Here is a 20,830-nt window from a genome sequence, read left to right as displayed (position 1 = left end):
CATTCCTGGAATGAATCCAACTTGATCGTGATGTATAATTTTCTTGATAATTTGCTGCATTCTATTTGCTAGTATCTTGTTGAGTATCTTTGCATCTATATTCATTAAGGAGATTGGTCCGTAGTTCTCTTTCTTGGTTGGGTCTTTCTCTGGTTTTGCTATCAGTATGATGCTTGCCTCCAGAAATGTGTGCCTGTGTTTGTAGCAGAGGTCTCTAAAATAGTGTTAAAGTTAAATGAAGTTATTGGTACTGGACAAGGGACAGTCCAACAGAATTAATCTTCTTGTAAGCTAAGGTACCAGAGATCTTATGCTGTCTCCCTCTTCCTGAGCTCATGCACTGAGAAAAGGCTATTTGAGGATTTAAAGAGAGAGAGCAAGCCAGGGAGAGAGCACTCTTCAGAAGCCAACAGTGCAGACAGTCTGATCTCCAACTTCCGGCTTCCAGAACTGTGAGAAAATACATATCTGCTGTATAAACCACACAGTCTGTTTTTATACAGGGTAGCACAGATAAGTGAGACAAACACACTTACCATGTTCCCCCTACACGGAAAAAAAATTAAGTGAAAGCAGGTTGAATGCCACACACCTGTAATCATAACCTTTAAGAAGGCTGAGGCAGTCTGAGCCCAGCTTGGGCTTCATAGTGAAATGATTACAATATAAAATACAATGTTTTAATCCATGTGGAATCTTTACATAGTTGCTCTCACTCAAAGTTATTTTTTTTTCTTTTTGTTATTTGCAAGATAAAACAGGCATATTCTCAGTGCAGTGTTAATTTTTATCTGAGGTTTAATTTTTATAACATGGCCACAAATGAATTTATTCAACTACTCCTCTACAAGTGGACATTTTGTTAACCACAAAATGTTATTTTAGCAGACGCATTACAGTGAGTATTATAGTATGTTATACTTTCTTACTACCTTACTACCTTTCTTACTACCGTGTTGTCTCCCTGATGTTATAATCAAAGTAACTGTGATTACATTTTGCCAAATAATTTTCCAAAACATAATACTTCTACCACACATGCATGATTACATATTTACTGAGGTGCCTCTAGATTTTAAATGTCTGCAAACTTCTAAACATCTCAAAACAGTTTAGTGTAAACTCCTTCAAACTTTTTGAAGTTGGATGCCTTTCTATGAAATGGCAGTAATGAAAGGCACATTTTTTGTGTTTTTTTTTTCTTAACACAATTGTATCATGTTCCTGATGTGGCCAAAAATACTACAGAGTGGATGATTTAAAAGCACAGATACTTTTCCTTTCACAAGTCTGGAGATTAGAATTGCACCATTGCTTTATGACAACGATATGCTCTGAGTTACAGAGGATCCTTCGTGGACACTTCTAGTTTCTTGTGGAGGCCAGCAATTCTTTGGTGTTCCTTGGGGTATAGACAGTAATAACTCCCATCTCAGTCTCCATCACTGCATTGTATCTTTTTCTGTGTTCAAATTTATCTCTTTTTAAGAAGACCCCAGTCATTGTAATAGAGCCCTCCTTGTTCCAGGATGACTTTCCTTTCATGTGGTTATATCTGTAATGAGTTTATTTTCAGATAACATCACCTTCATGGTACTATGATTTACAACTTTTGCACGTGCTTACCATACCCTATAGATATTCTTTATTCATTTAGGAGTTAGCTTGTTTGCCTTGTATTGATTTGTATGAGTTATCAGTGCCCTCTACATTGACATTTGATATTAACAGATTATAACTAATAGCAGCTGAATAATTTTAATATATCTATTGCCAACTCATTCCAGCCAACAAAGTCAAAATAAATTTATTTAAGCAAGTGATATATATATTTCCTTTTAAAAGGCTCAGCCAGGGTCCATCTAATCATACCAATAACTTTAAGAATGTAATCAAAGGGCCAATAATTTTGTATATTAAAATATTGCTAACCGTTCAACTTGTATCACTGTTAATGGTCGGAAAGTTGAGCGAAACCAATAGAAGTTATGTAATTTTTTTCTTAGGTTGAGCTTCAATTATCTAAGGAAAAAAGTTAAATTTTGTACTACTAATTGTGTACTTTTAGAAGCACTTCATAGAGCTGGGGATTTAGCTCAGCAGCAAAGTGCCTGCCTGGCAAGCGCAAGGTCGTGAGTTCGGTTCCTGGTACTGGAGAACCACCCCCCCCAAAAAGGAGCACTTCATAAAGGAATATAGTCATATTCACTGTGTCAATACAGTGCATGAATTTATCACTAATATCAAGATAAAGTGTAAAAGTATTGACCAGGGAGAATTCAAGTTGCTGTGGCTCTACAGGGCACAGGATAGTCAAAAGAATGGGTAAGTTAAACTACTGTGAACGTCCCATAATTAACACTACAGAAGGTTCACTGGAATACCTGCAAGTGGTGTGACTGTTTATCTAGAATAGGAAGCTGAAATCACAAGTACCTAAATGACTGTAACTTCACATCAGACACATGGCAAACTCATGCCTAGAGACACAAGGACGTTGATACACAGTGCAGCATTTTTTCTACAATGAAATGTACATGGGATACTTCTGCCTGACCTTTTTTTTACTTTTGAAGAGAGAAGAAAAACAATAAAATTGAAACAGAATTTTAGAACAAGATGATAAGAAATTAACAGTGGTTATTATACCGCATATTGTTATCTTCAAAGTAATTGCTCAATTTCCAGGTACAGGCATGCAAAATTGATCAAAGAATATAAACACTAAATGTTCCTTTCAATGAACTAATAGAAATTAGCTGTGCAATTATCTTAGCTAAGTGCTCTGTGTGTGTGTAAATATATATGTATATATATATGTATATATATACATATACATATATATACATATATATATACATATATATATACATGTATATATGTATTTCTCTTCCTTCTTTTCTCCATTGCCCCATCCCAGTTCTTTCCTTTTGAGCAGTTTCCCTTTCATAGTTTGTATTTTACCTTTTAGGTCTTATTTACTCTCTCAGTTTCTTATACTAGGGAGACAATGTGAGGTTTACACATGTGAGTCTGGTTTATTTCACTTATGAATATGGTCTCTTGTTGCCTCCATTTACCTATAACTGTCTCAAATTTAACTTTTTTATAGCTGAGTAGTACTCTATTGTATAAAGATAATGATTCTTTTTTATCTATTCCTCAGGTGATGGGCATTAGGGTTGTTTCCAAGATTTAGCTATGACAAATTGTGCTGCTATAAACATGGGAACACATATACCACCGTGTATGGCAAACTTCTGACTTACATTGATCTCAGTGAAAAAGCACTTTACTTTTGCAACTTCAGTACTGATTTTATAAAACCTGAGAAGTACTTTTATACTTAGATCTTTGTAAATAACATTAAAGGATAAGCAAGCAATCTGAATGACATATGCATTATAATTCTTCCAACTATCCCCATATCTTTAACATGCTTCTTTATGATACTGCATCACAAGATGTAAATTTGTCCAAAACTGCATCAATAGTTTTGTTAATGGGAAGGAGTGGTTTTGGAAAGCACTTCTACATTTTAAAAAGCATCTTTCACATTTTCTTCCTTTGAAAAATTATTTTCTAGTGGTACAAACCAGATAGGTAAGCAAATTTTAATGAAACAGACAGGTGCTTTACAACAAGCATAATGGAAGATAGTATCAGAATGTTCATTTTTTAAGGTCAAATGTTTCAGTCATCAGGAAGCAAAAAATGGTGACTTGAGATGCTTCACAAGTAACACTTGCAGAGTGTTAGTCTTGAGTACTTTATTTTTGAAAACATTAAATGAAACCATTAAAATATATCTTGGCATGATTTTCTTAAAATGGCATTTCATTGTTTCTTTAACCTTAGTAATCAAAGTGCCGACTCTTAAAGTATCTTAAACTAGAAAAAGAATTGGTTTTTGTTCCATTTAATTAGGTTAATTCACCTTTTTTGATTTCAGTTGATTCAGACAATCAGTGTAATGGACAAAGATGACCCTCCCCGGGGCCATAAATTCTTCTTCGAACCTGTGCCAGAATTTCCTCTCAATCCAAACTTCACCATTGTAGACAATAAAGGTACAGAACTTTCTAATAATTCCTATCATTTTGTTTTCTAAGCCTGTATCATTTTTATTGTTTTTGTCTATGTTATTTTGATCTTTTTATCTTTAAAATAAAAAGATAAAAGCATAATTTAAGAAATCTGCATTTGCAGCCTTCCAAACAAGCATAAATTGTCTCTGTGTTTTGTTTTGTTTCTTTTTTGTCTCCCCCAGATAATACAGCCGGAATCATGACTCGAAAAGATGGCTACAGCCGCAACAAAATGAGCACCTACCTACTGCCAATTTTAATCTTCGACAATGATTACCCTATTCAAAGCAGCACTGGCACCCTCACCATCCGTGTGTGTGCCTGCGACAATCAAGGGAACATGCAGTCCTGCAATGCGGAGGCCTTGGTCCTCTCTGCAGGGCTGAGCACGGGCGCTCTGGTCGCCATCCTTCTCTGTGTCCTCATCCTGCTCAGTAAGCTGCGCCTTCTGAATGCACCCTTCCGCGGAACACACTCCTCCACCACCCTCCGCCCAGCCTGAAACAATACCTCCCCACCGCTAACCATTCACACTCTTTGATGAACTTTATTCCTTCCAATACACACAGAGAATATTTCCTTTATCCTGAGGGGATAGATCTAGGTTTCTCATAATGCCAGAGAACATAACAGCAATGTTATATACATATTTTTAAACATATTTTATCGCATTAAGTGTTATAACTTTGGTAAGTCATGCTCCAAAGACATTCAATTTAATAAATGATTCAATCTCTATATCACCTCTACAAGGTAAACACTTTTATTCTACTATACAATGGCCTAATACTGTACTGAATTTAACTTTTTAGATAGCCTTTTTATTAGGTCCTAAACACAGATTGTTGTATTTTGAAATTCTCTTTTATATTATTCTCAAAACCAAAGACCATTCTACCTTTACAAATAATATTAATGCACATCAATTTATATATCAAATGTCTAATTGGCAAATGCATTAAAATTGTCACAGAAAGACAAATATCCTCCCCATAGCACTTGTTATGTACAGGTGCAAGACACTGTTAGAAGTCAAAATTCTGCTTTAAAAAAAACTCATTGTGACACTGTGGTCATACTAGCCCTGTCGTATTTCCTAAACTAAGGCATGCTTCCAACAGCAAATGTTTCATTTGAGCACGCACTAACAGGACAACAATTTAATTCAATTAAACAGTTGTTGCACTCTAAAACATTCCAAAAAATTATTTCCATCAAATATTCATCCAAAATTCTTGTGCTTCGGGCAGAACAGCTATCCAAATTTATGTTCTAATGCTCATATGTGCTGGCTTCTTTTCACCACTAATCCTTTCAAGCTGTCTGGATGAAGTCTTTTTGGCCAGATATCCTCCTGGACATCACTAGGGGACGGGTGGATGTGAGAGGACAATATTTGCTTCAGTTAAGAGGATATAGGTACTGAAAAAAGCATTGGCTCACAATGCTTTAGGACATAAGCACTACCGCCACCCTCACCAGGAGCTGTCCCCACCTCTACCTGCTGCTACCAAGCTCAACTCCTCTGGAAAATATATCTGTGTCCTTATGAATAAGAAATTGTGGCTTTCCATTATAGCTAAGTGCTACAAATTTCATCTTGTTCTAATTGCTCAAACAGTTCTACTTCCCCAATTTACAGTAAAGTGAATATACATGCATTGAATATTTTTCTTTAATTTTCTGTATGATATGATACACATGATTTTCCTGCACACCTGGAAAACAAAAACACCCCCAAGTAAATTAAAATATTCTAATATTGTCATAGCAAAGTTAATAGTATTTCTTTATGCAGAAATATTAGACATTTTTTACTATTGCTTTTAATAGATGGCCACCTTTCTACTTGGAACAATATAAAAGGCCAAGATTTCTTCCTTTTCACCTTGCCAGTATGTTACCTAAATATAGAGCGATTTTCTATTATATTAGATAAAATTGGTTCTAATACAGAAGGTTTTATAATCAAAATTACTAAGACACATTCTTGCTGTTTTTTCAAATCTTTATACTAATGCCACACATACTACCTACCACATTCTATAGATAAAGGACATTGCTCTTTGCAAGGTAATGATAGAGCATAGGAAATAACATTTTATATCTACCCTGATACATTTTCCAAAAATGTGGTGTTTAGTTTACTCTTGTTATATAGCAAGGTTAAATATTAATTCAAAAACCAAAAATTTATAAATAATTTGAAATCTTAGAGTCTCCTTTGGCAATCTAATGATCTTCAAAAGCCTACCCAGAGAACAATTTAAATTTCTGAGAGGACAAAGGGTATTGTATAGTACAGTGCTTGCCTAGCATGTATGAGAGCTGAGTTCAATCCTTAGAACTACAAAGACAAAAATAGGTAGATAACACTTGATAAAGAGACCAATGTATAAGAATAAACTATATAAGGAAAAATCACCTAACGAAAATAAAAATACATAATGTATTTTCCTACTATTTCAAATTCAGTAATGTTTTGAGATAGCTGCTTAACTAGAATGTAATATGAAATATTTGTGATTTCTATTGGTTTCATTGTTACACATACTGCTGCTATCATTAAGAATATGATCATTTTCAAAATGTAGAGAAGCTGAAGTTCTAGTGACAGATTAGAGACTATAATGATTACTTTTTCCATTGTTTATCTTAGCTCCCCTGATTACAACTTTATCTCTCAAAGTAAACACTTCAGTCTAGAAAGTGAAATATGAATTTCACATGGCAAGAAAGAAAAAAATAATTATTAAAGTTTCTGTAATCTTTTTATAGGAATTAGTAAATATTTATAACTGAAGAAACAAGTTCTATTTTAATTTAATGTTATTTTATTAACAAAGAGTGGAAAACTAAAACAATTATTCATTCCATATGAAGTTGTGAAAGGGCTGCCTCTTTCTAGCGTACATCCGAAGTTTGGTGGTGGTCAGATTTAGCTGAGACTTAACTTGTGTTTGTTGTATATTAGGAAAGAGTACAGGCATAGCTCAGTTTTACACTTGGGCTTTAATATTTTGAGGATATATCTGCATATAACTCAGGAATCCAAATTTGTTTCTGTGGAGGCTAAGTGATAATGCTTGCAATGATTTGGAAAAAAATTCTTCCTAACAAACAGTTGAGGAAGGCATAGTGGCCCATATTGAAAGAAAAAAAAAAAAAAAACTAGACTAACTCGGCATAGTTACAGTGTCCCCAAGGATGGTATCAATGAAGCCTCAGTATGCAGAAACGTGTCTTATTAATTTCAACTTGTAATAGTCTTGGTTTCTCTTCAGATTGTATAAATCTTTCACCTTTTACTAATTTCAACTTGTATTTATTAGGAAAAGTATTATTGTCAAATATATCATAATAATTTAAGTTCAGGTACTACAACTAGAAATAATACAGTATAGTACATGTGAGGATGTTCACTGTTAAATTTACATCAAAAGGATGTGAATAACAAAATAATAGTGCAAATAGAATGAAATTAACATTTCAGCCCCAAAGCTCAAATAGCACTCTCTGAATTCAGAAAATTCTCATTAGCGAGATAGTATTTTGCTATCTTACAATATGAGTACCTATCAAAGATGAATTTGAGTTGGAATATTATATTATAAATCTAAAAGTTATATTTCAGATATTTCAGTGGGTTTTCAAAACCAGATCAGTTAAGGATTTTAGCCAAACATGTGCAATATGGGATGGGATAAACACCCAATTTCATATATTTATGTGTCTATGCAAGTATATAGGTATGTATATAAATGTATGTATATGTGTATATACATATGCATACATTTCATATACATGCATATATACACATAACGTATTAATATGAATGTCAGTATACATGCATTTACATATAAGTACTATTGTACATATATTATCTTGAATCATTAAAAATATTGAATTGTTACACATTTGGGATAGTGACAGTGGAACTTTAGCAGTTTTGCATATTTTTAAACAAATGTACATTTGGAGCAGTGATGTGTCAGGTATTTGTAAATGCCTAAGTGCAATAATTATAATTGTACAATTTTTTTTTTAAATGGCAGAGACCCATAGGGTTTGGAAATAAGTTAATGACACTATAATATCTACTCTTTTTTCAATGCAGCATGTACAATACTGGGCTCAGGTATTCTGAATTTCTATGAGAGAGATACCCCAAGCACTCAATTACATAATCTTTACACCTAGATGTGTATTTATCTTGGATCACGGAATCTTACTATTTCCTCATCTTTTATTACTAGTTTTAGTCATGCTGTTTGCTGCATTGAAGAGGCAAAGGAAAAAGGAACCGCTCATCATTTCAAAGGATGATGTCCGCGACAACATCGTGACCTATAATGACGAAGGAGGCGGGGAAGAGGACACACAGGCTTTCGACATTGGCACTTTACGGAACCCAGAAGCAAGAGAAGACAGCAAAGTTAGACGAGACGTCATGCCTGAAACTATTTTTCAGATCCGGAGGACTGTACCCCTGTGGGAAAACATTGACGTGCAGGATTTTATCCATCGAAGATTAAAAGAAAATGACTCAGATCCAAGTGCACCTCCTTACGATTCTTTGGCAACTTATGCTTATGAAGGGAATGATTCTGTGGCGAATTCCCTCAGCTCTTTAGAATCTCTCACTGCTGATTGTAACCAAGATTACGATTACCTCAGCGACTGGGGGCCTCGTTTTAAAAAACTGGCAGATATGTATGGGGGTGATGACAGCGACCGAGACTAAGAGTATTTCATGACTTGATCAATATTAGTGGAAGTACTGTCTTTGTTACTAGATTGAGTGGCCTGCATTCTCTTCAGAGGAGTTATCGAAAATCAAAATTACAATCAATACATAAGTGTTGTCTTAGTAAGGGTTTTCTTAATCAGTAAGTTTATGTGAATGAATATGAATGATATAGATTTAAAAACAGTAATAATAACCAGTTCACCTGTTTTGCCTAATAATCTTGAAAGAAAATTATATCATATCAATAATCAATAAAAATAAAAAAGGCTTTTTGTGCCTTTTCTTAGGTATAAGAAATTTGTAAATGTTTTCTTAACTGACTTTCAATCACCTTTACTATTATATTAAACATTGTGCAACTGCTTTGTAAATTAATATGGAAAAAGTATATCCCTAATGAAATAGGAATGACTACTACTGCCATATTTATTTAGTTGAAGAATGTCTTTGTGTTAATTCATTCATATTTTTATAAATGTATATTTATATTTTTATATTTTTATGAAATAAACTAGTATTTATAAAAATATAAATTTCATTTTATTTAATTCCTAGGGGGCAATTTTGAACTCAAAAATGAAATGTTTTACATCTGTAAATGTAGAACATGATTTACTCAGGGAAAAAGCTAAGAAGTCACTGCATGGGATGTGGAAAGTAAAGCGGAACTATAAATGAGCTTTGGTACAAATTGCTATTTTTCTGTTTCAACTACATAAATGTGGATAAATGTTTATTGATCTGCTGTTGTATAACCATGGCTAGATTATGGGATACATTTGGAATATAAAATATATATAGTTGTGAATAATAAATCAAGTTTTTGCAAGTCTTTATTATCACCAGTGGATTGTATTTGAGAGTAAATGAAGTATGTGTCAGTGATGTTATGTAGATGGGAAAGCTAAACCACCCTTATGAATAATGTTGTTTTAAAAATAAGAAATAATTCTAATTTTTGCCTATGTTCAGGCAATTTGCTCCACAACATTTAAAATGTGGATTTATGAACTGGAAGGGTTGCAAAAAACCAAAGTAACATTACTTGTTAAGGACACTCAAAAATTTTGAGGAGGTCAGAAAGAATTAGGGAAAGAATTCCCAGAAAAAAATGTTGGGAAAAGAAATCTACAAGGATTTGATGGTTTACTGAAGGTGGAGAATATAGACAACAGAATAATAAACATCCTAAGCTGCGGGAAGAGGAAGAAGAGAAAAGAAACCTGTACAATCCTGTTTACAAATCTTTCAAATACAGCCATGGCTGTATTTCAGCCACTTTCTCTTGTCCTGAGTTAGCTGAGCATAAGCCTAAACCAAAAGGCGAAAACTTCAGAGTAGGAATGTGCACTACCCACTTTCTATGACAATGATTATATTTGCCTTCTGTAACTATTCATCTGTTTAGAGGCAAATGTCCTGCTCACGCTTATTCTCAGATGGACTTGATATGGAGGATGTTTAACACTGATTACTCTATTGTAGTAACTTTTTAAATGGCAATTACCTCCAGAATAACAGATCGATACTTACAAATTATTCTGTTATTAATTTAAAAAATTTTAAAGACTCAGTAACTTCTCAATAATTGGTAAAACATATTGCATATATATTTAATGCTGAAAATTACACTGAGCAATCAAGAATTACTTGGAATTTTTCCAGTGACTATAATTTCCCAGAAAACAGAAAAATTTTGTTTTTATTTTTATTTTAGCTAATAAAGTCTTAGTTTTACTTTTGAAAATAGTATTAGCCAATTGCAGGGGCTATGATAGCATGGATTAGCTACATATTTAAGACTAATGATATAGATTAGTTTGAGGTGTCACAAAAATTTATCAGAGGGTTATAGCTCAGCAGGCACAAGCTCCTGCCTGGCAAGCACAAGGTCCTGAGTTTGAATCCCAGTACCAAAAAAAAAAGTCTTAAAACCTTATCAGAAACCTTGTAAGCCTTCTTATATATATTCTATTTTATAATTTCTAGAGTTAAGTGGAAATATATAAAAAATTGTAAATGTATTTGCTAAGCATATGTAATGCTTGTGTAAAAAGGTGGAAATTATAATGAGCCAGAAAGGGGGGAGTTGGTAGTTACAAAGCTCTCCCAAGTTTTTTCAGTAGTAAGAGCACTTGAGCAAACCAAGTTACCCTTAAGCTACAGACCTACAGTTATAAGGGAATCATAGTGATAGCAGAAAGAATAGAACTCACATAAAATTTTTAGAGTGGATTATTAAGTAATATGAATTTAAGTATATTTTACCTCCAATAATGAAGTTAATATCACAGTATTTTTTCCCTTTGTCTGTGAAATGACTGATGTATCTTAGACATAAGACAATAATTAACAGATTTCATAATTAATGTATTGACATATATCCTACAGAAGTATCTGATGTACTAAATAAAACTATCAAAAATCTAGTACTAATACTTCCTATAATTTTCCAAAAATATATAAAATTTATATTTTTGGATAATTTATTTCTCCTGAGATGGACCAGATTTTAGTATTTTCCTTCTAATAAACTAAAGAAATTATTAAACTTCTCAGAAGACATACACATAATAATATTTGCCATATTGAGTTTAGATTACGTTATTCCTTTAAGCGCACATAATAAATTTTGTAACATTGGTTTTTAGCATTTGAATCTCATTGACTTTCAAATTGTTACATTCAAGAATATCATAGTCTGATGTATGTTTGCTTTCTAAATGAAATAAATTATCTAGCTTGTACTGCTTGAAACTAAAAGCAGTTGAGTAATAATTATCCAAATATAATTGAAATTATTTTTACTGTTTTATTTAAAATTCTCAATAATTTTCAAAATAATATTACCATACTCTATCTGAATGTATTTCAGTGAGTATCAATTATCTGAACTTTGACATACCACTTGAATTTTATTCCATTTAATGCTGATCTCAGATATAATGAATAAATTTCAATGACTTACATTTTAAACTTAGTAAAGAAAATAAAACAGCATTAACAATAAAAAGCAAGCAGACAAAAAATTTAAAATATCGCCATAGACAATATTTGATCTTGATCATTTGATCCACTTTGGCATAAGTACCGCTTTATTATTTTGCTTATTCTGTTATTTTACTACTTCTTTTACTGGTTCTCTTCCTCCTGGCTTTAGAGTGGACCAAGCTCCAGTTCTTTGCTCATTCTGTTAAAATTCTGGTCGTTAATGATCACATCTTTCTCCCAGTTGTTATACATCTGTATTTAGATATTAAATAGGTATAAATATTATATAGATACAAACTCTCAAATTTTACCACCTATTTTCATCTGTCAAGTAATCTGAATATGTGTTAAATTAACTTACTTACATTTCATATAAAATAGAGTTTTAAAAATCAACATGTCCAAAATTTTACTAGTATTTTTCACTTATAAATCTTTCTCCTCACCTATGCCTACGATATAGTTACGGGTAATGCACCTGATGACATCTCTTTCTTTCTCCCTAGCCAGAAGATAACCCTTGAATCATCCTGTATTTCTCTCGTTCTGTTATATAATTTCCTAGAAAATATTTTGAAGATATATTCAGAGTGTTGTATGATCCGTTTTTGTCTTACATCCTGCTGTAATCTTGGTTTAATACCTAGATATTTCAACATGTTACAATCTTGAGAGGAATATTTTTCCAATAATGTATAGTCATCCTTCCCAAACAATATTTAATTTCATTATAGCCAAGGTTAAATACATTGTTTAAGGTCTCATTGCTAACTATTGTTTGGTTTCCTATGTCTCATTATTGTGCCACTGAATTCTGTGTCATTTATATAAGTGTCCTTTATGTAGTGTCAGATTAAAAAAGGAGAAAATCAAATATAGATATATATCTGAGAATGAAAAACAATAAAAGCAATACAGAATTTCAAAACAAGACTATAAGAAATTAACAATGGTTGGCATAATGCATAGTGTTATCTTCAAAGTAGTTGTTCAGATTACCCAATGTAGACATGTGAAATTATTCAAACAATATAAGTACTAGGTGTTCCTTTCAATGAAAGACCTGAGGATCAATGGAATAGACTACAAAATGCAGAAAGAACTACAAACATCTTATGTTTGACAAAGGGGCCAAACATTTGCTGGAAGAAAGATAGCCTCTTTAATAAATGATCCTGGGAAAACTGGCTTTCTACATGCTGAGTATTAAAACTAGACCCACGTCTATCACCATACAGTAAAGTCAAAATGAACAAAAATCTAAATATTAGAACAGAAATACTAAATCTACTAGAAGAAAAAGTATGTAGAAATCTTGAAGACATAGGTGTAGGCAGAGAGTTCATGAACAAAAAACAAACTGCATGGGAAATATTTCAAAGAATAAAAACCTGGGATTTCATCTCATTAAAAAGATTTGACATCAAAAGAAATCACCAACAGAATGAAAAGAAAACACATGAATTGGGAAAATATTTAACCAACTGTCCCTCAGACCAAGGACTTCTATCTAGAACGTGTAAATAATTTTAAAAAATAAGACCCCCAAATTCAAAGACCCAGTCAATAAATGGGCATCTGAGGTGAATACATACTTCTCTAATGAAGAGATACTAATGGCAAATAAATACATGAAAAAATGTTCAATATCTATATTCATTCAAAAAATGCAAATTAAAACAACACTGAAATTCCATCTCACCCCAGAAAGAATGGCTATCAAGAAAAACTTAACTTTAAACTTTTTAAATATTCTCTCCTTTAATCTGTCGTACTCTTCTAGTCTGTGTAGATTAACAGCTGAGCATGCTTCTTGCTGAATACTCATGCTTGTTGCAACTCTCACCATCAGCCTGGAAATTCTCTTGATCTCTCCTTCAAAACTTGGGTGCTAAAGGACAAGTAGTACACTGAATATTTCCTCTGTGCCTTCCTTCATCCTCCACTCTACAAAGCACAATCTGAACATCACTTATGACAAATTTGGGGACTAGAACTTTTCAGAGTTTGAAGATTTCTTTAGAATTCATAATATTTGTATAGATAGTACTTCATTGTCCTTAATTTAAAGGACTAAAATTCAAAATGCTCTAAAACAGTCTCAAAAGTTTGAAATTTATGAGCTTTTCCCGTCTCACAGTTTCCAGTTATAGATTCTTAACTTTTATACAATAATGTATATTACACATCTCCCAAATAATGTTATTGGTCATTTTTTGCATCATTATAATTCCATTATGAGCTAAAAGAATTCCTGGGTAATTATTTAATCTTTTTATTATTATATAGTGAGTATTTTGAAGTGTAAATAATAAAAAAGTTATATTTTAATTAGTTGATACAATAAATGTCTCATATGGACAATTACACAACAATAACCTTCATTTGCGTTGCTTATTTGCTGTGGGTGTCTTTGACACAATTAAATTTATAAGTCCTACTATACAATATTTGCTGGAATTTTTAAATATTATGAATGGTACTATCAAAAACATTTTACCTTACATTCAATTATTATACATTTATTTTGCAATTCTTAACCATACCAGTAAATAATAACAAAATATGTATAAATTTATAAGTATATATTGAAAGGAATATATTATTTAGAAGAATATAAACACTCACATTTGAGTTTTTGATACCAAAGTTATGTGAAAAACAACTACATAAAATGTACAATGCATTCTTTTCTTAAAATTGTAGAATTCCACTCAATAGATAAAGGATAAACAATTGTAACTAAATGAAAAGTACTAGGGCTTAGAAAGCATATAAAGAACAGAAGGCAAGCTTTCTCAGGCTATACATTATTTAACAATTATGCTTTTAAATTAGTTCATCAAGAATTACTATGACAAATATCAATGAATCATCTTTGAATAAAATAAGGCCAGAAACTTTAAATTGATTAAATGTTCTGAGTTGAGCTCTGTGAATTGTAGTACTAAAATTTAACATGAAAATATACGTAGAATCTTAATGCAGTTTTTGATATTCAAATGCTGGTAGCTTCTAAGCTCCCACTGTCATTCTTCCCCTTGTGTGGGGAACTGCTGTAGGGGAAGATCCATCCTATAGGCAGTGCTGGAGCAAGGCCAGCCTTGAGAACATGAGGTGCCTGAGATGAGCCAGGTGAATAAGTTATTCCAGCCCTGAGAACGCAAGGTGCCCAAGGCAAGTTAGGTGAACATGTTGTTCGGCAGAGGGATTTCACTTGATATTAATGGGCCAAGTGTAAAAATCAATTCATTGCAGTCATTGGGGGGGTTCTTTTCTCCACCAAGAGAGAGGGCTCCATCTTACCTCTGCTTTCTGCATTTTCACTGTTACCTTCATTTCTCCATGGTCTTGCTCCCAGGGGTTTTCTAGAGATGCAATGAATCCCACATTTTTGGCCCTTGAACAGGGACTTGCAGTATGGGAAAACTCATATACCACGTTAAAAGAAGCAAAAAAAAGAACAAAAACACCTCTTATTGTGTGCACAAAAGGAAGAGTAGTGTATTGATATTATCAATACTGGTTCCTCTGATATCATCAATATTGATCCCATCATCATGTGTAAAATATGGGGCAAAGAGATTCTCAAGAACAGATGTATATAGAAAGGCTTGCTGTATTACTGATTCCCATATTTACCTTTCTCTTGTGTATCTGGATCAGGGAGTGTCTGATGATCATACACCTATTGAGAGGATCACAGAGGATTTTGCTTGGAGCACTATTTTAAAACTAAAGACTGAACAGAAAAGGAATACTGGAGCAACAGATTCATCATAGAGCTGAAACCCTCTGGCTTTGCTAATCAGATAAGGAAGGAGTGGTGAGGGATAAAGACCTTTCCCCACTAGCAGAGTTGCGGGGGACAAAGAAGACCCTTTCCACTAGAGAGATATTTCACTGTTACTTTCATTTCACAGCCATACAAAATCAAACTGATAACATTAACTGCACCACAAGTGGCTATTCCCACTTTTTCAGTTCAGAAAAATTTTACTGCATCACAGGCAGAGACTTCCACTTTCATATAATAGAGTCATCCTTTCTCATTCCCTTACACTTAGTGCTAAAAGAAGCCAGGGGGTTGGGAGAATCCCCGGAGGGTTTTCAACATGTCTACCCTGTTGCTGAACTCCAAGATCCCAGTAATGTAGGACAAGTTGTACAGATTCATAAGGCTGTACCCTTTAAGGTCTTAAAAAAATTAAAACAAGAAACTGCTACCTGTAAAGTTGGTGGAGGGATCAAGTAAAAAACAGAAATACAGAGGATAGTTTATAGAATGAGAGTGATAGGTGAGACTCAAACGGTAGAGACCACGTGCCAAGAGACAAGGAGTTTGGGTTCATACATGAATAGGTAGAGGGGACTGGACCCCATTAAGAGTGGCACAAAACTTTTAGTGGAGTGGACTTTGGCTTTGTTTGAGCTCACAAGACATTTCTGGGAGGGGCGTACCTTTATGGATTAGGATACCTATCAGAAAGTAAAGTAAATTGCTCATGTCTTGTCAGATGCAAATTAGATTAGGTGGGTTTGGCTTTTGTTTCACTGTGGGGAATTATGATTGGAATGGACTTTAACATTCCCATCTTTTTGTCTTTATTGGAAAAGGGGCCTTGATCTCTCAAAGTACTTCCTGCAGAGTAGGGGCATTGTCCTGGGGGTAACTTTTGGAGTTCCAAGATTGCAAATAGGCTTTCCTGCCAGGGGTCATGGCTAGAATTAGTTCTCTGGTGGTGCTGAAGTGGGTAACTTGTTGGATAAAATGCTTTAAAAGTTGGATGATGCAGGGTCCTAAAAGGAAAGCTAGGAAAATCATGAGGGGATCTGCCAGTGGGAGGAAATAGGGGTCCATCCTCTCAAGGAGGACCAAAAGGAGTCTGAGAGTGAGTGGGAGGGATTAAGATTGGCTGTATATTCATGAATATTTTGATTTTGTCCATTACAATACCTGATTGGTTGACGAAGTAGCAGCACTCTTCTTTGAGCATTGCACAAGTGCCACCTATCTTGGCCATTAGGATGTCTACAGCTCACCTACTTGGGATGGTCAGTGCTGCTTGGCTGTTAATTTGATTTTGAAGCATCCTAATGAGGAGGTTACTTCTTCTAACTCTTGGCTTAGCTGGAGAGAAAGCTGTTGCTGAAGGAGGGTAGTAGCTGTGGTGCCTCCAGCTGCCAAGCTGAAGGCTGAAAAAAGCCCTATGCCTACCAGGTCTCCTGCTGCATGAATGGCTGGAGTGTTATGGAGGAGTGAGTATCGAGAGTCTAGAGATGTAAGTATGAAGTGTTGAATTTGGTCTTCTGCAGGAATTGAGATGTGGAGGGACAGGAGGACCAAGGTGCAAGTTTCACTGAAGTGTTGAGGGAGGCAAGTATAGGCTTCAGAGGGTCAGAAAAATAAAATGCTGGTGGGTGGGCAATAGGTAGGGTGCATTATGTTGGATGTGAGGAGGTGGATGCAGCTTACTAGGTTTTCATGGGAAAGACATAAAACTTGAGGAGAGGGGTTTGGGGCTGAAAACAAAGGTGTAGATAATTGTAGGGGTCTGATGATGTGTGTATTGGTTTTTGCTGTTAGGAAGGTAAGGTTAAAATTTATGGGTGTTACCATATGAAGATCTTCCTGTAGCAGGAGGCAGAGCCAGGTTTAGGAAAGTATAGTTGGAGCCTGAGGTCAGGGAAGAGTTGAGGGCAGAGAAGGTTTAATTAAGGAATGTTTGAATGGGTTCAGAGGGAGTTGTTGAGACCAGGGTGGTAACTGAGACCAGGTTTGGGGCAGAGCTGTAGGAAGGTGGTTGGGAATTTTCCTGGACAGTGATAAAGACACAAGGGTCATACCCTAACTCATGAAATCTGAATCCACAAGTTAGGCCCATGGGGAAGCAGGAGTGGGAGGGGTTTGTGATCATAACAAAGAATCATAGGGTGTTTATTCATTTACCTGAGGGCGTCACCTTGATTTAGGGATCCCTTTGTTTCCAGCATGTAGATGGGGTATACCATCTGATAGTTTCCCAGCCTCATGATGGACTATAGTATCCTGAAGGGTTGTAGCAGGAGGATGAAGATGGGACCTTTGGGTACAGATAAAATTCACCCAGCCCTACCACATGGTGAACAGCTTTGCATCCCACGGAGGGAGAACTGAGGTCACAATAGAAACTACTGAGAGTGGGGGAGGGTTGCCCTTGTGTCCAGCTGAGAGAGGCCAAAAGGTCTCCATCTGTTAGGAAGGCTTGGAAGGTAAAGTTTGTTTGAGATTTCTCTTGGACTCTCATTAAAGATATTACAAAGATAAAGATATACAAGGAGGGCTTTATGTTAGGTTCTAATAAGAGGGGGTTTTGTGAAGCAATTGAGAGTTGATAGACCACTAATGGTCAGGCCAAAGAACAGGACTAGAATAATTTTGTGGAGGACTGTATATTCCTGAGGAGAAGTGACAGAGTCCAACGCCAAAAGCAAAAATTAACAGAACAAAGGGGACTAGGAACCCAAGGGGGTAGCAGAACATGGGGTTAGTCTAAGCACTCTGAGGACTCCTCTAGAATATGACTAAGGTGAAGGGAGGTGGAGGAGATAACCTGTGATTTCCAGTGGTATGTGGTGTTGAGGATGTCTGAGAATGGAGCGCTTTTTAGTCTTGTCAGATGAATCTAAATGAGAAGGCTTTGAAGTTTTGCTGCTGTGGGAGTAGTCAGCTGAAAGAAAAGAGGAGGAATTGGGGTGATAGAGACCTATTTAGAATATCAATCCCTGATGCTTATCTTTAGGAAGGCATGTGGGTGTGTTTGTTTTATCTTTTGTCTTGAGGTCTGGTGCTCAGCTGGAGATGTCTATCTCCCCACAGTTGTAAGGTATCTCATCCTTCCAATGGCTCCTTCTGAGGGTCTATCTCTGTGAGACTGCCTATAATATTTTTATCTAACTCAGTTGTCTATGACATTTCCCTCTTCTGAACTGCCATGAGAGATTAGTGGATGATGACCACTCTGGCATCTTCTGGGTAAAAGGGGCCATAGTTGTTGATTGGCAGAGAGAGATACTCTCCAGAGTTTTTATCTAAAGGCCCTCATTAGACATCAGGTATTTTTATCTTGGGTAGGCATGTAACTTTAAATCTGGAGGAGACAAGGCCAAAGAAACAATTAAGTAAACTTTTACCAAGAGGAGACGGTAATGGCCTTTTATAAAGAGGATAAAGGTAAGTTTTAGGGGATTTGAGTCCATCATATTATTGATCTGTCATCTAATATCTTGAATAGCTATTTTGATATTAGCAGAAAAATCAGGAATGTACACACAACATTTAGTTTTTATAATTGCATGAGTACCTCCTGTGCTGCTGTTAGAATGTCAAATGTCATCTGATTTTGGAGGATGGCCTATTTCATTAATTTTACTTTTGTATTTAGAAGAGAGACCAGCTATTGTGTCTTTTAAAGCCTGCTGAGTATAGTTAGTTAAGGCCCTGATATGTGTCATATAACAGCCTCTTTAGACAAGATCTGGTGGTTTCCCCAAAAAAGGAATCTAGCATATTTATTGTTGGTTTATTTGTATGGTCACTTGGAGTTTGGCACTCTCTAAGCAAGGATAAAGTAACATTTTATTATTATGATATTGCTTTGTACATCTTGTGGTATACTTTTCCGTTGGATGATCAAGGTAAAGTCAAAGTGAAACTGGTATTAACTTTTTGCTGTCTATCAAGATCAGTTGATCCTCCTGAGGATTTACCTTGGAACCATGTACAGTACCTCTCAGTACTTTTGTCAGTGTCAGCCCTCTGGATGAGTCATGTCCATTGCTTGACCAAGTTACTTTCAGTGAAAACTTAGGAGAATTTTTGTCCCAGTGACTCTCCTTAGGCACACTATACATTGTGAATCACTTTTCTCTGTGGTCCCATAATCTCCTTGATCAGAAGATCAGGGACTTAACTGAGTTATACAATGTCACAACAGAGGTTATTTTTCATTTTTTTATGTGTTGAGTCTTCATTAACCTCAGAGGGCTAAGGCTAAAATATTGGCTATGCTCTTAGCCAATCTTTGTGATCTGGTCTCCAAACCTTAATTGTTGATCATCCAAAAGAGAAGATTAATGACATTACACTGTAATAACAGCAGTGAACTTAATTATTAAAATTATATCTGAGTATGAAGCACCTTGCAAAATAAAGTATAGCTAGGGAACTGTTACTTCTTACCAATCATGGATATTCTAGTAGTTGAATCCCTGTAGAATGTTAACAGACAACAGTTATACAGTAATATAAAATATAGCCAGAGAATTGTTACTTTATAGGATGTCATTGAAGAAATTTGTAACATTGTCTGGGCTGTTTAATATCTAAGTGTTTGTAAATATAGTGTTATGTGATAGCATATAACCCATGAAAACAATCTCATGAAAATAATCTCAATACTTAACACATAAAATTGGAATAATGAGAGACTCTCAAGTCATAATACATAAACAATAATATGCATGACATTCATAAAACCAATTTTGACATCATTTGACCAGCTGATAACCTTGGTGGAAGAAGATCCTTAATTTAGATAACATTTATCCATAAGTCAAATTAAGTCACAATTATTTTAAAGTTCAAAAAATACAAAAAGAAAAATTTATTGAGTTCAAATAAAACAGCTGTTTACAGATTGGACAGAGAGATGGACAAACAAAAATACATACATGAGAAAATTTGTTTATAATTGTGTTGTGGTTATATAACTTGATGGAGATCTCTTATAAGAAGAATCTCAAAAAAATAAAAATCTTTTATCTATAATTGATATATTTTTAGTACTTCTTCGTCTTTAGAATATCAGCAACTTTCTTGCCACTTTCTTTTATGTAGCTTCCAGCTTAGCTATCTCCATATACTATCACCTACTTAGACCCACTTTTAACAGTGCTTGGGGAACCTCTGTCTACAGGACATATACTCTGTCACATGTACTTAGACCTTCTTTTCTTCAAA

General features: G+C 34.6%; 1 protein-coding gene across 1 annotated transcript in view; it reads left to right on the top strand.

Annotated features, from left to right (window-relative positions):
* The window catches only part of Cdh9 (cadherin 9, type 2 (T1-cadherin)), a 138,821-nt gene extending 129,506 nt beyond the window's left edge, over positions 1–9,315 (top strand). The window contains exons 10-12 of the mRNA XM_005386143.2: positions 3,953–4,070; positions 4,271–4,522; positions 8,345–9,315. Of these exons, the coding sequence (XP_005386200.1) occupies positions 3,953–4,070; positions 4,271–4,522; positions 8,345–8,832 (858 nt within the window). The 3' untranslated portion in view covers positions 8,833–9,315. The remainder of the gene's footprint in view (positions 1–3,952; positions 4,071–4,270; positions 4,523–8,344) is intronic.
* Positions 9,316–20,830: the final 11,515 nt, after the last annotated feature.

Source organism: Chinchilla lanigera, unplaced genomic scaffold (genome assembly GCF_000276665.1).
Source record: "Chinchilla lanigera isolate Chin_1 unplaced genomic scaffold, ChiLan1.0 scaffold00025, whole genome shotgun sequence".
In the NCBI taxonomy this organism is placed as follows: Eukaryota; Metazoa; Chordata; class Mammalia; order Rodentia; family Chinchillidae; genus Chinchilla; species Chinchilla lanigera.
The sequence above is the reverse complement of the archived record's forward strand: the minus strand, read 5'-3'. Positions and strand labels throughout refer to the sequence as shown.